This window comes from Amphibalanus amphitrite, unplaced genomic scaffold (genome assembly GCF_019059575.1).
Source record: "Amphibalanus amphitrite isolate SeventyFive unplaced genomic scaffold, NRLGWU_Aamphi_draft 000011F_arrow, whole genome shotgun sequence".
NCBI classification, from domain to species: domain Eukaryota; kingdom Metazoa; phylum Arthropoda; class Thecostraca; order Balanomorpha; family Balanidae; genus Amphibalanus; species Amphibalanus amphitrite.
The window spans coordinates 1,555,052-1,569,511 of NW_024881507.1; the positions used below are offsets into that span (position 1 = coordinate 1,555,052).

Genomic DNA, 14,460 nt, shown 5'->3' on the forward strand with positions numbered 1-14,460 from the left:
TGTTTGCTAACTACAGTCTCTTTTCAAAGTGTTAAGTTGATTTTTACCACTTAACTTTATCTGAAAATTTGCAACTATGGTTTTTGAGCTATCATAGACATCGTTTCAAACGATAATAGATAGTAAATATGCCAGGAAATTTTCAAACAATAAAGGGAGATCTGGAAGTAACTTTGAAAGACGTTAACAGCGCCCATGAGACGTTTACATCAATTTGTTTTTGTTTATTATTATTATGCATTCTTGGATACAACACTCGCTTGGAAGGTTAGAAATTGAACTTAGATGCATGAATAAAAAAAGTGCCAGCGTGGTGTGAATCGAATGCATCAGAACTGCCTTAAGGTACTTACGGTACTTGCATACCAAACAGTTAACAGGGTAGGCATAAAGAACTAAGAAGGCGTTGCAACTCGCACTTGTTGCATTTGATTTATGCGCTTCTCATGAAAATAAGCTCATTCATTGTGAAGTTGCTTCTCATTCCATGACCATTTGTGTTGTAAAACCTTAGTGACAACAAATCTCTTCCTTATTCCTGTTTTGTAATGAACGATGAACCTCAATGAAGGCTTTTATTCACAACATTGCTGGAAAACAGGGAACCAAGCATTAGGCTCAAAAACCATGCAAAGCACATGCAACACCATGCCACAGCCTGCACATGCAACACATAAATATACAACATTCACCGTCCCTCAAGACTGAGCGTGCCAAAACTACGCTCAGCAATACTAACACAAAGACAAACTCCTCGCCACACCATGTCAAAACGCTCGCCTGTCACGGCTTACACATCTGATAGTCCATTAATCGAACAGGCACCTGCTTCACCCTGGTTGACCTTCGCAGAGGCCGATCCAAATTCGTTACAGTGGTATCAGGACAGTCAGGCGAGATCTCGGGAGGTACATCATGAACATCCGGTGCAGAGACGGACACAGCATCAGACGAGTCGCCACGCTCAGCGGGACACACAGGGTCACAGGGCAAGTCGATAGGAGGCACGTCTGTGTCACTCGATCGATGATCACCCATCTGGCAGTGCTCCCCAGCGCTCTCACCTCCCATGGGCGAGAGATGACGGATAGAGACGGTCGGCTCACGACCACTTGGCAGTCGGACCTTGGCGTACGTGGGAGTAACGTGCAGAAGATCGACCTCATCCACCAGAGGCTCGTACTTGCTGGCGCGGTTGAACCGACGGAGCAGTACCCTGTCTGATGTCACCAGCCAAGAAGGGAGAGCTTGACCATTGATTGACCTTCGAGGATGTTTGAAGAATCGTTCATGAGGCGTCTGGTTCGTGGCTGTGCATAGCAACGAACGAACGCTGTGCAGAGCCCGGGGGAGGACGGTTTCCCAGTTTTTTCAAGTCGATGCTGTCAGAGTGACAGGCCATGCACACAGACTTCCAGATGATGCCGTTGTAACGCTCGGTTTGACCGTTGCCTGGGGCGTTGTATGCCGAACAGAAGCTCTGGGCGATGCTGTTCTGTAGGAGAAACTGCTTAAATCGAGAGGACGTGAAGGCGGTGCCCTGATCGGAATGTACAAACTCCGGTGTGCCAAACATAGTGAACAGAGACATCATACACTGTATCGCCGAATCCGCAGACGTATCGGCAGTAGGAAAAGCGAACGGGAAGCGAGAGAATTCATCTACCACGACAAACATGTACGCTCTTTGAGTGTTTGATGGCAGGGGACCCTTGAAGTCAACGCTCAATCGCTCAAACACCCTAGTCGCCTTCACAAGCGTGTTAGAGGTATGGACGAATCGTGGTTTGTGCTGTGCACAGGTTCTACACTGCGTTACGACTCGCCTTACATCATCCACCGAACAAGCCACATTCCGCGACCGGAGGTAGTGCCACAACCGCGTTACACCAGGGTGGCAGAGTTGTCCATGGAGAGATCGGATGAGATCTTCAGTGTCCGTGGCGGTTGCGCCACAGACAGCCCTGGATAGCATGTCGGGAACTGTGTTGAACTTCCCCGGACGATACACGATCTCAAAGCTCATGCACGCCAGCTCGAGACGCCAACGCAGTATCTTGTCGTTCTTGATGCGTCCTTTGCTCGCGCGGTCGAACATGAAGGAGACCGAGCGTTGATCTGTGATGAGCTTGAAGTGGCGTCCAATCAGAAGATGCCGCCACTTTCGAATTGACTCGACTATGGCTGCAGCCTCCTTCTCAACGGATGCCTGTTTGCGTTCTGATGGGTTTAACGTTCGCGAGAAGAAGGCGACCGGCTTGTCGTTCTGAGTAAGAGTGGCTGCGATCGCATTATCAGACGCGTCCGTCTCTACCACAAAGGTAGCGTAGTCGTCAATCGCTGACATGGTAGCAGCACCGATGTCTTCCTTCAACCGCTGGTACGCCGCGACCGCGTCAGGCGACAGGGGAAAGCAGTCGCCGTCGATCAGCGGCCGGAGCTTCTCGGAGAAGGACGACACCCACTTGGAGTAGTGTGAGAGCATGCCTACAGCTCGCTTCAGTGCCTTCGCGTCCTCGGGCACCGGCAGCTCCATCAAGGCTCGAAGTCGCTCTGGATCAGGTCGAATCGTCCGGTTCTCCACCACATGCCCCAGGATCCTGACGGATGTCTTGCCATACTGACTCTTCTCTTGATTGATCGTCAGCGAGAACTTCTTTGCAGCGTCGATGAAGCGCTCCAGGTTCCTGTCATGTTCTTCTCTGGTGCGACCACAGATGGTCACGTCGTCGACGTATGCAAATGTGTCGCGCAGGTTCTCAGCTCGGATGACATCGTCGAGGATCTGCTGAAAACAGGCGACCCCATTAGTGACCCCGAACGGGATACGAAGGAATTCGAAGAGTCTTCCATCAGCTTCGAAAGCTGTGTACTTGCGATCTTCAGGATCGATGGGGATCTGGTGATAGGCACTGGTCAGGTCTATCGTGCTGAAGTAGGAGTATTGAGCGATCTTTTCAACCTGTTCGTTGATTCTTGGCAGCGGGTAAGCATTCAGCTCCGTGAAGCGATTGATGGTCTGGGCGTAGTCCACAACCATCCGACGTTTCCCGCTAGGAGATGCAACCACAAGAACTTGAGCACGCCATGGGCTGGTGCTGGGAGAGATGATGCCTTCCTTTAGGAGACGATCGACCTCACCCTCGATGAACTTCACTTCGGAGGCGCTGTAGCGGCGTGACTTGGCCTGGATAGGGTGACAGTCCTCCGTCAAGTTACCGAACAAGGATGGTGGCGTTACCACTGCGGGAGTCAGACAGCACAGGCTGAGCGAGGATCGAGAGCCACCGAACGTCAGGGACACGCTTTCGTGTGCCTTGAGAAAGTCATGACCGAGTAGCACAGGTGCACACAGATCGTCCATGACAGAGAACAGGTAGTCATCATATGATTCATCTTGAACCCGTAGTCTCACCCTACACTGCCCCGCCACCTTGACATGATGCTGTGTGGAGGCCATGCACACAGTACCATATGCGGGTTCGATGTTCAGGTGAACGTCCTCTGCGACCCGGGTACGGATGAAACTCTGAGAGCTACCAGTGTCGATCAGCGCTTCGAACTCTTGACCATTGATTGTGACACGTGTCATAGCAGACCGTAGACTCGGAAGAGAGGTTTCATGCATTGCTGACAGTATCGGCATAGAAGCTGTGGTTTGTCTCCGGTCCTTGGTCGGTTGTGCTCTTCTGGACCATCTCCCCATCTGGCAGACTGAGGCAAAATGCCCCTGCCTACCACAGCTTGAACAGGTAGCATTGCGTGCACGACACTTGTTTCGAGCATGATGTGGACCACCACAGAAGAAGCAGGTACGTTCAACTGCTGCAGTCACTTCCTCTCCTCCTCGAGCGGATGGCACTGTCTCCTCTGCAGAAGAAGGATCAGACTGAGCATGGGCTGTCACTGTCACTGGTGACGAATCACTGCTGTTTCTATGATACATTTCAGATTGCTGCTGGGCCATCTCCAGAGCACGAGCCTGAGAAACAGCTGTTTTCAGATCAAGCTGAAGGTTCTCCAGAAGACGCTGTCGAATAGCACTGGATGACAGGCCATTGATGAAGGCATCACGTATGGCATCCTCCTTTACTTTTTCAGCTGTAGCTGCTTCAAACTTGCATTGAGATGCCAGGAGCCCCAGTTCCTCGAGATAAGTGTCAAGTGATTCCCCAGCCTGCTGTCGCCGAGAAGCGAGCCTGTGGCGAGCATAGACCTCACTGTGGGGTTTCACGAACCTTGCTTCCAGCATCTCGACAGCCTCATCAAAGGTAGTGGCCGCCTTGATCAGCTTATAGCATGCACATGACATGTGAGCCCGAAGAAGCGTGAGCTTGTTGGGATTTAGGGCCGGATCGATGGAGTTGAAGAAATCCCCAAACTTTGTAATCCACATATCCCACTCATCTTCAGCAGATGGCGATTTGGGATCAATGTTGAGTTCTGGGGGCTTGAGATACTTGTCCATCTTGATTTGCCAGAGTCATGCAGCATGCAGGTTATGTTGTGAATAAAATTGTAATGAACGATGAACCTCAATGAAGGCTTTTATTCACAACATTGCTGGAAAACAGGGAACCAAGCATTAGGCTCAAAAACCATGCAAAGCACATGCAACACCATGCCACAGCCTGCACATGCAACACATAAATATACAACATGTTTGCAGGAATAGTATTGTGTATCAGGTTTCTCACAAATTGAAATTGCACTGCATGTTTGCTTGGGAGTGGGACTCCATTGAAAAGCTAGCCCTTAGTGCTGACTGCATCAGGCTGTCTGACCGGGCTTCCGCTTGACAGGGCTACAGACATAAAGAGCTGCAGAGATGCTAGCTGGCCGACAGGACAGCCATGTTCAGTATGCCTCGCTTCTGACGTCCTCAGCAGAATCCTCAGAGGATGGTGAGTAACAGAACCAGCAGGCGAGAAACAACAGGGCAAGGGCAACTTCTGGCTGTGCAAAGACTGATGAGAGGCAGGTGAGAAGCTTAACCCAACTCACAATGCTTGCTTGATTGAGGTAAGATGTTTGATACTTTACTTGCACTCATTGCCAGCAAAGGAGCAAGATAACTGATGTGAGGAGGGCATCATACTTCACTCATTGGCTGCATTTCCATGGCACAAGCTAAGCCGATTTTGCAAATTGGATTTGCTCCATCATACCATTTAAGCATCATTTTAAAATGTAAACATAGGATGAGGTGCTAGCTAAAGCCATGTATGTATGCTCTCATTTGTTTGCATAAGGTGAAAAGTATCCAAGAAAAACGCATGTGAAATTTCACTAAATTGATTTAGACGTGTCATGGAAACAAAGTGAGTGTTTAAAAACTTTCAGTTGTACAAAAGATACGACGATTCTGCCATGCTATTCATTAGAGTGCTCCCATGCTGTTTGTGAGAGTGCTCTGTGACGTCTTAGAGAGCGTCAGATAGGCGGCTCTGATCAGCAGGGGCTGTGTAGATAAGGGCCTGCGGTTCTGTGAGAGCACGCCAGTGTCTGGGAGAGCGCAGGCTGCGCAGGAGGGGCACTACCCGGGTCTGACGGGCCGACCGAGGCCGACAGTGAGGGGGTGGGTGCAGGGTCAGTGCTGGGGTCAGAGGTCAGGATGGGTGACGCCGGCGACGCGACGATACCGACGACGAGCAGCACGGTTGGTGAGTGGCGGGTTCGCTGACTCCACGTGATCCCAGACAGACGTGTCCGGTGGCCTGTGACGTGGGGCGGTGTGGCGTCACAAACGGTGTCGTGTACGTGTAGTCTGGTCCTCTAGAGTGATGATGTACATTGTCGCATTATATGCGAGAGATGCGATATCGTCATGTCACACCGTGAGATGTATTTGTTTCCTCACGAGACTTCTAGGACTTTTGTGCAACAGTTCGCCGAACAATTTCATCATTCAGCATGACAACTCGTAATTTTGTCCGCTCCACTTGTACCTGTCTCTGTATCTAAGTACCGTACCGTTGGAGGAAGTCCGAATAAAAAGTTCCAAGGTGTTTCAGGTTCTCATGTATTTACGGTATTGATTTGTTTCACTATTGCACCCCACCCCTCCCCTCCCCCCACACTCGCACTCCCTCCTTCTGTGCCAACACCTGCGTCCGTCTGCACAGTAGTGAACGCCGCGGGGAGCCAGTTCCGCGAATACGCCGCAATACCACCCGTAACGGCCGACGCCGCGCGATGGGAGACGGAGGGTACAGAGGTGACTTTGCGAGCCTTCTGCCGCCTCGCTGCAGTGCTGGTATCCAGGAGCATACCGCGTGTGCCGTGAGGGGTGTGTTAGTGGACGGTAGCTCCTCTCGCGGGCCGCGGCAGAGCTGACCGGGGCCCTCGCCCACGGTAGCTGATTTCCTTTCCCCGCTCTCGGCAGAACTGTTCTCGATCGACCAGCAGCCGGACGATGGACGCTCGGCGCGGTCTTCGACCAGCTCCAACCAGCCGGCGCGCAGCTGGAGGAACCTGGCCGGCTTCTGGCTGCTCGGACTCTGCAACAACTATGCCTACGTCATCATGCTCAGCGCCGCGCACGACATCCTCTCAGACGACTTCCAGGAGGTCCGTGCTGGGGGGGGGGGGGTATGGGGGGGTTACGTCCTAGTGGGTCGAATGTCCAGTGAGTCAAAAGTCGGTGATGTGGAGGGTGGGGGCGGGTATGGCACGACAGTCGAAACCGAGAAGTGTAGGATATTTCATTATTGGGGACTTTGTGCGTCGGAACCAGCTCAGTTAATGCTCGACAGCGTAGCCTGCTCTGCTTAATTCGAGTGCTCGTTCGTTCACGGTCCCCCGTCTCGATGTCGATTGTCCCTGACTAGCGCGTGTCAGCTGTGTTGGAGTGGTGTTGTTTTTGTGTGTGACACTTTTCTCGTTATCTGAGCATCTGTCGACACATATATCGATCCGCTGATCAGCGTGGGATCGACCCGAATCTGTCGGATTAGGGACCACTTGAACGAGAATCGTGTGAGTTTTCTGTCTGTACGATAACCTGTGAGTCTACCATTATCGGATCTCGATGGCGAAATTCACCAAATACCGCCGCGTAATGGGCCCCATCATAATCACTCGTCGCCTTGAACGATAGAAGAATATGTAGACGGCACATTCTAGGAAGCGTTAATTGCTCTTTTTTTGTGTTCACAAGGCACACTGGTTCACAAGACGCAGTGATGTCAAGTGGTTGGAAGCGGTTTACAGAGGTTACGACGTTTATGTGCTTGTTTCGCACATTTTACAATTAACTTATCCATAGATAACATGAATTCATGTTATCTATGACTTGTCGATTTATAATTCATTGGAATCGTTCCATTGTCGTGTGCTATCAGTTCATATTGCCAAGTCTGTCAAAACAACAGCTGTCTGTTCTTCGAGTGTCACCTCTAGAGTCTATACTGTGCTCTCGATGACTTTGGACGCCATTCTTTTGCAACCGGGCCTTAACAGCGACACTTCATGTAACGATATTGATATACCGGAAAGTAAAACGGAAAGCGACCTTATCTTGAGTCTGATAAAAAGAATGCTGCAGCGTGACTCAGAGGTGTAGTTTTCCATTTAACGAACAGTGGATTATCCGTTTCCAACTATCTAGATCGGGACATTAAGGCCAAATGCTGCGCCATTTGCTGTCTGGCTGTATCCCCCCCCCCCCCACACATCCTCCGTAACCATTACTTCCCGTTCACCTGTAGCGCCACATTACTCCTTCCCGAATACGCGTCCCGACCTCCCGTGTAATCTGTGGCGCCATCTAACCGACCGCCTCCCCGTCCTCCCCACCTGACCGCTCCCCCGCCCCTCAGACCGAACTTCTGGAGGACGGCGGCGACCGTGACTGCAACCTGACGTCGACGGGGGCGATCCTGCTGGCGGACGTGGTGCCGGCCCTGGTGGCCAAACTCGTCTCGCCGGCCGTCGACGTACACACACAGTGGGTGCAGTGCTGAGTGACGAGGCAGGCCGAGATGAGAGAGCTGGTGGTGGCAAATGTTCATTGGGAATTATATTTTTTCTGTTAAAGGGCCCGGCCTGAAATTCTCGGAAGGAAAGATTCAGCAGCGTACGTTCAAAACCCGCGCTCATATCTGCTTTTAGCCGTCGTGGCTGTTTGTGTTATCGTTACTCAGTCGTGACGCGCTATGCGTATTTATGCATCTCGTTGGCTGTGGTTCTGTCCGTCCGTCGACTGGCGTCGCTCTTACCGTCTCATTCCTCTCTCGTTCCGTCAGTATCCGAGTGGCGGTGACGATTCTGTTCAGCGCCGTGTCGTTCCTGCTGGTCGGCGCCTCTGTCAGCTCCGCCATGGCCTACACGGGCGTGGTGGCCGCCTCACTAGGCAGCGGTATCGGCGAGGTCACCTTCCTGGCCTATTCAGCCCACTTCCACAGGTGGGTGCGGCGAGTCGCCATCCTGCATAAACTATCCAGGATGAGAGTGGTAACCTCAGTGACGCGCCCTAAAGCCCTAATAATCAGCTAGTGATAGCCTCAGATGTGTACCGTTGACCGCAGATGATGGCCCGACCTGACCCACACTCAGTGACGTGACAGCTGACTGCCCCCGCGGCCGCTGCGCCCGGCAGTGACGTGGTGTCCACCTGGTCGAGTGGCACCGGCTTCTCGGGTGTGCTCGGATCGTTCAGCTACGCGGCGCTCCTCAGCGCCGGCCTGTCGCCGCGCAACACCCTGTTCGTGATGCTGATCTGCCCGGCTATCATGACGCTCACGTAAGTGAGGGAGGAGACTCGGTCGTCTGCTGGGTGGGGGGGGGGGAGGTTACTGAACTGTGAGGTTGCTGGGTGCTGACTGCTGAGTGCTGAGGGCGCTTTCAGCACCACTGGTTGCGGGTGTCGGCTCAGTGGCGCCCCCAATTGGATTCCCTCCTTTCGCCCATTATGGTCACTGAATCCCTGCCCGGCCGGCTGGGGCCACCATCTGACGCCTCGCTCGCTGTCCCGTCTGCCCAGGTACACGGCCCTGCTGCGCCACCCTCCGTCGGCGCCGGGTTGCTCCTGCTGCGGGCTGGCCGCCGCGCCGGCCCGGTCCACCTCCGTGTCCTCGGAGCGCAGCGCGGCCTCCTCCGTACCGCTCAGCCGTCAGGAGAAGCTGTCCCTGCTGCGGCTGCTGCCGGCCTTCATGGTGCCTCTGGGACTCGTCTACTTTGCAGAGTACTTCATCAACCAGGGCCTGGTCGAGCTCATCTGGTTCAGAAGTGAGTGGCCGGGAGGCGCCCGTCAGCGTACTGGAGTCACGGCGAAATAGATCGTTGGTTTGCTTGGATGGGACAGTAGCTCAACATTCTGGTTAGAAGAAAGAAACGCTGCGAGAGGCCTGTCGCCCACCTCATGTGTACTTACCCTGTATGTATACTGTGTGTGTTTCGACGCCCTTGTCCCCCTCCCCCGCTGTCCCGGCAGACATCTGGCTGTCCCACAGCGATCAGTACCGCTGGCTGCAGGTGGTGTGTGAACTAACTCCCCCCCCCCCCCCGCTGTCCCGGCAGACATCTGGCTGTCCCACAGCGATCAGTACCGCTGGCTGCAGGTGGTGTGTGAACTAACTCCCCCCCCCCCCCGCTGTCCCGGCAGACATCTGGCTGTCCCACAGCGATCAGTACCGCTGGCTGCAGGTGATTTACCAAGTGGGCGTGTTCCTCTCCCGCTCCTCCGTCAACGTGTTTCACATCGAGCGCATCTGGATCCTCACCGCTCTGCAGGCGAGTAGGGGTCTCACAGTGGTGGGCGGTTGACGCAGTTTACGATGTTGACTTGTTGTGCAGTAGAGACCAAGGTCTGACCAACAAGGTCTTTTTAACACGGGCTCTGGTTTTGTTAGTCTGCTGACTCAAAATAGAACGTTGTGACTTAGCTGTGAAATGACAGTTTGGCCAACCATTTCAGTTGTAGCTAAAGCCGGCTTCACTTTTACCATCAGCCGTTCTTTGGGAGCCGCCTATTCAAAGTTTCAGTGCGGCCGCCGGCTGCGCCACCGAATGTCGGTCCGCTTGCGACGTTATTTGGCTATCGCTGTTTTTCTCGAAGGTGCTTTCAATCCTACCTCATCAACTGTTTCTGGCGCAAGTCGTGTGCTGTGAGGATTGTTTGTCGCGGCCGGCGACGTGTCTTACGTGTGAGTACCGTGTAATACGTGTTTCAGTGCAGTCAGCTCACCTGTGTACTTTGAATGTGCTGTGTGTACGTGTTTCAGTGCGATCCTCTCTGACGGCCTCAAATATGCCTCCGTCCTCAGATGGCGAACGCGGTGTTTTTCTTTTACGAGGCGTACTACCTGTTCCTGCCGAGTTACTGGCTGGTGGTGGCCCTGGTTCTCTTTGAGGGCGTGCTGGGCGGAGCCGCCTACGTCAATACGTTCTACTCCGTCTACCACAAGGTAATGTCCGCCGCGGAGAAATGGAGGGGCCTGGGTGGGAGGGCGGCCGACCGGGCCGAACTGGCGCGTTTGAGCATCGGTAAAATACTCTCACGGTGAATTTAGGGCGTGTTCGCAGTCTTCTCGGACGAAGAACATTCTATGTCGTCCGGCCAATCCCGTTCGATAACCGCAGCCAAGCCCCCGCTAACCTCGAACGGCATTGGCCGGACGGACGACGTAGAATCTTCCTCGTCCGCGAGACTCCGAACCCGGGGCTTATGTCGCGAAGTCTAAAATGGCTAACTTGGTACGTGACAAAAATGATTTCCCATTTTGACTGCATTAGTATATTTTCACGTGTGCTACCAGGCCCGCGACTGTACGCCGCGACTTCTCGTAGATATTACCTTGTCCTCGTCCCGGCGCGCGTCCTGACTCAAAACACAGGTCACGTGACCGCCCGGTGCGCCACAGAGGCCGCCCCGAGCCATTAATGTGTGCGCGTGACCGGAGGGACCTGTATGTAATTGGGACCTGTAAAATGCGCAGCCGCCGCCGCCCAGCCTCCGTGTTCAATAACACGCGTGGATGCGGCGAGTCTGTGTACTTCCGACCTAGTAGTGGCTCAGCCCTATTCAGCTCACGTGGTCACATGCATTAGGATTCCGGTGAAGCCTGACGGGGCATTGGTTTCCGCGGGGTTCGTGGCTGCCTTAATTATCCGTGCTTTATGTTAGCTGACCACCTATGCGTGTGGCGCTCACGTTTTTAAAGGAGGCGATTATGAGACTGTAACGTATCCATAGGCCAGATTTTGTGACACAATAGTTTGTCTCCGGATAGAACAGGCTGGGCTATATTTGCTGTTCCTGCTGACATTCGATGCAAATCATCTCGCCACTTCCATCGTAACAGACCGCCGGGATTCTTTAAAACAATCCGCAATACCATTGAACTCAACGGTTTTTCTGGATGATCAGGCTTTTATTGTATTTTTATGGCGACATTGCCAAACTTTGGGCGCCCGTTCCGCTGCTATGTTTGCCACACCGGTTGGCTTTATAACTTCGCCGAAACATTCAATACCTTTCCGATGTAGGTGCTTAGTCTGCTTTCGGTCACTGGGATTGCAGTGCATGCATTTTTTCTGGTCATAGGTATCCACAGAGTTGGCGCGGTTCGTGTTGCAAAGCCGGAGTATAACGTAGGTTCTCGATGCGCTGTCGGATGTCCGGCTGAACGTCATGTGCTATTCCGGGAAATAAATAACGTGTTTCTGTGGATGCGCTGCAGCCATTTATAGAGGCGATTACCGGGTTGTGACATGTAGGATGCAAAAATAACACGCGGAACAAACTATGGTGGGTGGTGATCGTTTCGTTCTACTCAGCTGTTGTACGCAGTATGGCTACCTTTCGTGCAGTGCCCACCTCCTGTCTGTCATGTGCGTCTAACTGATCGGCACCTCTGTCCGGCAGTTTCCGGGCCGGGAGCGGGAGTTTATCATGGGCACCGTGTCTCTGGCCGACTCCATGGGCATCGCAGTGGCAGGCGCCATCTCACTGCCGGTCCACGACGCGCTCTGCACCCTGCCGGGGCCGCGGCTCTGACGGGCAGGCCGAGCCTGAGGCTCTGACGGGCAGGCTCCCGGCTCCTACGGATAGAACAATAATCTGAGGCTCTGGCGGGCCCGCGGCTCTGACGGGTAAGCCAGTGCAGTGATCCTCGTTGGACCCGTGTCGCCGGGCAGACCAGTGACCACTGCCTGCGACTCTGACAGTGAAACCAGTGCAGTGACTCGCCCGATTCGGACCGATCCGGGTCGACGGGTTCACCACTGACCACCGCCCGCGACCGTGAGATCGAAGAGCTGGACTCCGCGACCCTGCTCAGCCGTCCCAGCCTACCGCAGTGAGTGGCTGTCCGCCACAGACTGCAGCAGTGTCCGGGTCCCCACCACAGACTACCGCAGTGTCCGGGTCCCCACCACAGACTGCAGCAGTGTCCGGGTCCCCACCACAGACTACCGCAGTGTCCGGGTCCCCACCACAGACTGCAGCAGTGTCCGGGTCACCACCACAGACTACCGCAGTGAGTGGCTGTCCGTCCCAGACTACCGCAGTGAGTGGCTGTCCGCCACAGACTACCGCTGTCCGGGTCCCCACCACAGACTGCAGCAGTGTCTGGGTCCCCACCGCAGACTGCAGCAGTGTCTGGGTCCCCACCACAGACTGCAGCAGTGTCCGGGTCCCCACCACAGACTGCAGCAGTGTCCGGGTCACCACCACAGACTACCGCAGTGTGGGGCTGTCGGTCCCAGCCTACAGCAGTGTCCGGGTCCCCACCACAGACTGCAGCAGTGTCCGGGTCCCCACCACAGACTGCAGCAGTGTCCGGGTCCCCACCACAGACTGCAGCAGTGTCCGGGTCCCCACCACAGACTAACGCAGTGTCCGGGTGCCCACCACAGACTGCAGTAGTGTCCGGGTCCCCACCACAGACTGCAGCAGTGTCCGGGTCCCCACCACAGACTGCAGCAGTGTCCGGGTCCCCATCACAGACTACCGCATTGTTTGGCTGTCCGTCCCAAGCCCTCAGTGTGTGGGCGGAGCCCGTCGCCATGCGGATTCCGACCCTAACGGGCTGGATAGCCGGGACCGAGTGGAGGGGAGGGAGGGAGGCGATGGACGGGTGAGAGAAGCGCACCATTCCAAGGGAGGCACGGATAGCGGCGGAGGCGAGTGGCGGGTCGGTGGAGGCGGCCTCACGAGAGGGGTCTCCGGGAGTCTCCTTGGGCTTGGTCTGCTCAGGATGGCCTTGAAATGCAGTCACTGATGGTTCTGTCCGGGCCCGGGGCTCTCTAGGTGCATTTAAATGTGTTGTTGCTGAGACTTGTTGCGAATGATACGACATCTGCCATTGGACTGTGATCTGCTTGTGATTGAACTGTTTTAGAATATATCGTTAAATTATTTTGTTCAACCGCGCAATGATGTAGTGTGAGCAAGTGCTGAGTGATCGTATGCCTTGTTTGCATTTTGAAAAATGAGCTATGGAAAGATATTTACAAATATTTTAACATTGTTTTAGATATCGCTTAACTAAAAGGCGACAATAAATCATAAATGAGCTTTTACGCCGAAAGAATGGTTGTATCATCGCTTTCATGATGGAAATGTTTGATGCATTGCTTATGGATGACACCAGTGCATGTTGATTCAGCAATTGAGCACCAAATCTGGCTAATTTGGCGCCCTTCAGTGTTTTCTGAACCAAGTTATCTACTTGCTATCCCGTTCGCTACTTTATGTTATTTAACAATTAATCAATTCAGACATGTGTTATACAAATGCCATTGTACATGCCGTGCCGATCTTTTTCAATCTCTATGGTGTCTGCTGCCTACCAATCGTCGGCTAAATAGAAGCTCGACGCTGAATACGAATACGAATGTCGCATATCACGCCATGATTCTTACGATCATTTCTTCACGCCTTTTTTTTTTTTTGTCGTAATCGAGCAGGGTCAGTTTAATACAACCTGAATTTAATTCAATTGAATTCCGTAGAATTGGTATGGTAATGTCGATGTCATTCTTTTCACATTGTTAAGCATCCGTCATATCAGATACAAATGTATGTTGTAAGTGATATTTCACTGTTCGCCAGGGGCCAGAACCACGCATGAAATATATTTACCTGAACGCTCTGTTTTAGTGATTTTAATTGCATGTTGTACAAGACTAGAATGATACAGGGCAGTCCGGGGCTGTTGCGAGTAGGTTAACGTACGGTAGACCGAAGCTCGCTCTGACGGGTGACATTGAGAGCAAATTTCCAATCCAATTCTGATGATGACGTTAACTATCCAATGCATAACTCTTACAGATATCGGGCCTCCAAGCTAAACCATGACTGATTTACATAGTTTCATCATGACGATATCGAATGAAAATATTCTTCGGAGGTTTGTGCGGCGGTTCTCGTTCTTGCGCTGCTTGCTTTGCCAATGCGACAAAACAACTATATTGTAACTTGTACCTCTGCCAAAAAGGCTCAGATCTTAACCCCGG

At 53.1% G+C, this 14,460-nt stretch overlaps 1 protein-coding gene across 4 annotated transcripts; it reads left to right on the top strand.

The window, feature by feature from the left end:
• The first annotated feature begins 29 nt into the window (after nucleotides 1–29).
• On the top strand, nucleotides 30–14,096 carry LOC122382310 (battenin-like). 4 transcript variants are annotated; one of them, XM_043367496.1, is made up of 10 exons: nucleotides 30–267; nucleotides 4,803–4,904; nucleotides 6,386–6,570; nucleotides 7,821–7,948; nucleotides 8,247–8,405; nucleotides 8,600–8,743; nucleotides 8,984–9,228; nucleotides 9,605–9,732; nucleotides 10,266–10,406; nucleotides 11,867–14,096. In XM_043367496.1, the coding sequence occupies exons 2-10, from the start codon at nucleotides 4,829–4,831 to the stop codon at nucleotides 11,996–11,998; spliced, it is 1,338 nt and encodes a 445-aa protein (XP_043223431.1). In that variant the 5' UTR covers nucleotides 30–267; nucleotides 4,803–4,828; the 3' UTR covers nucleotides 11,999–14,096. The 4 variants fall into 4 exon arrangements, with proteins under 4 accessions (XP_043223431.1, XP_043223425.1, XP_043223440.1 ...); XM_043367490.1 differs by having other exon boundaries at nucleotides 208–345; XM_043367505.1 differs by having other exon boundaries at nucleotides 217–381.
• Nucleotides 14,097–14,460: the final 364 nt, after the last annotated feature.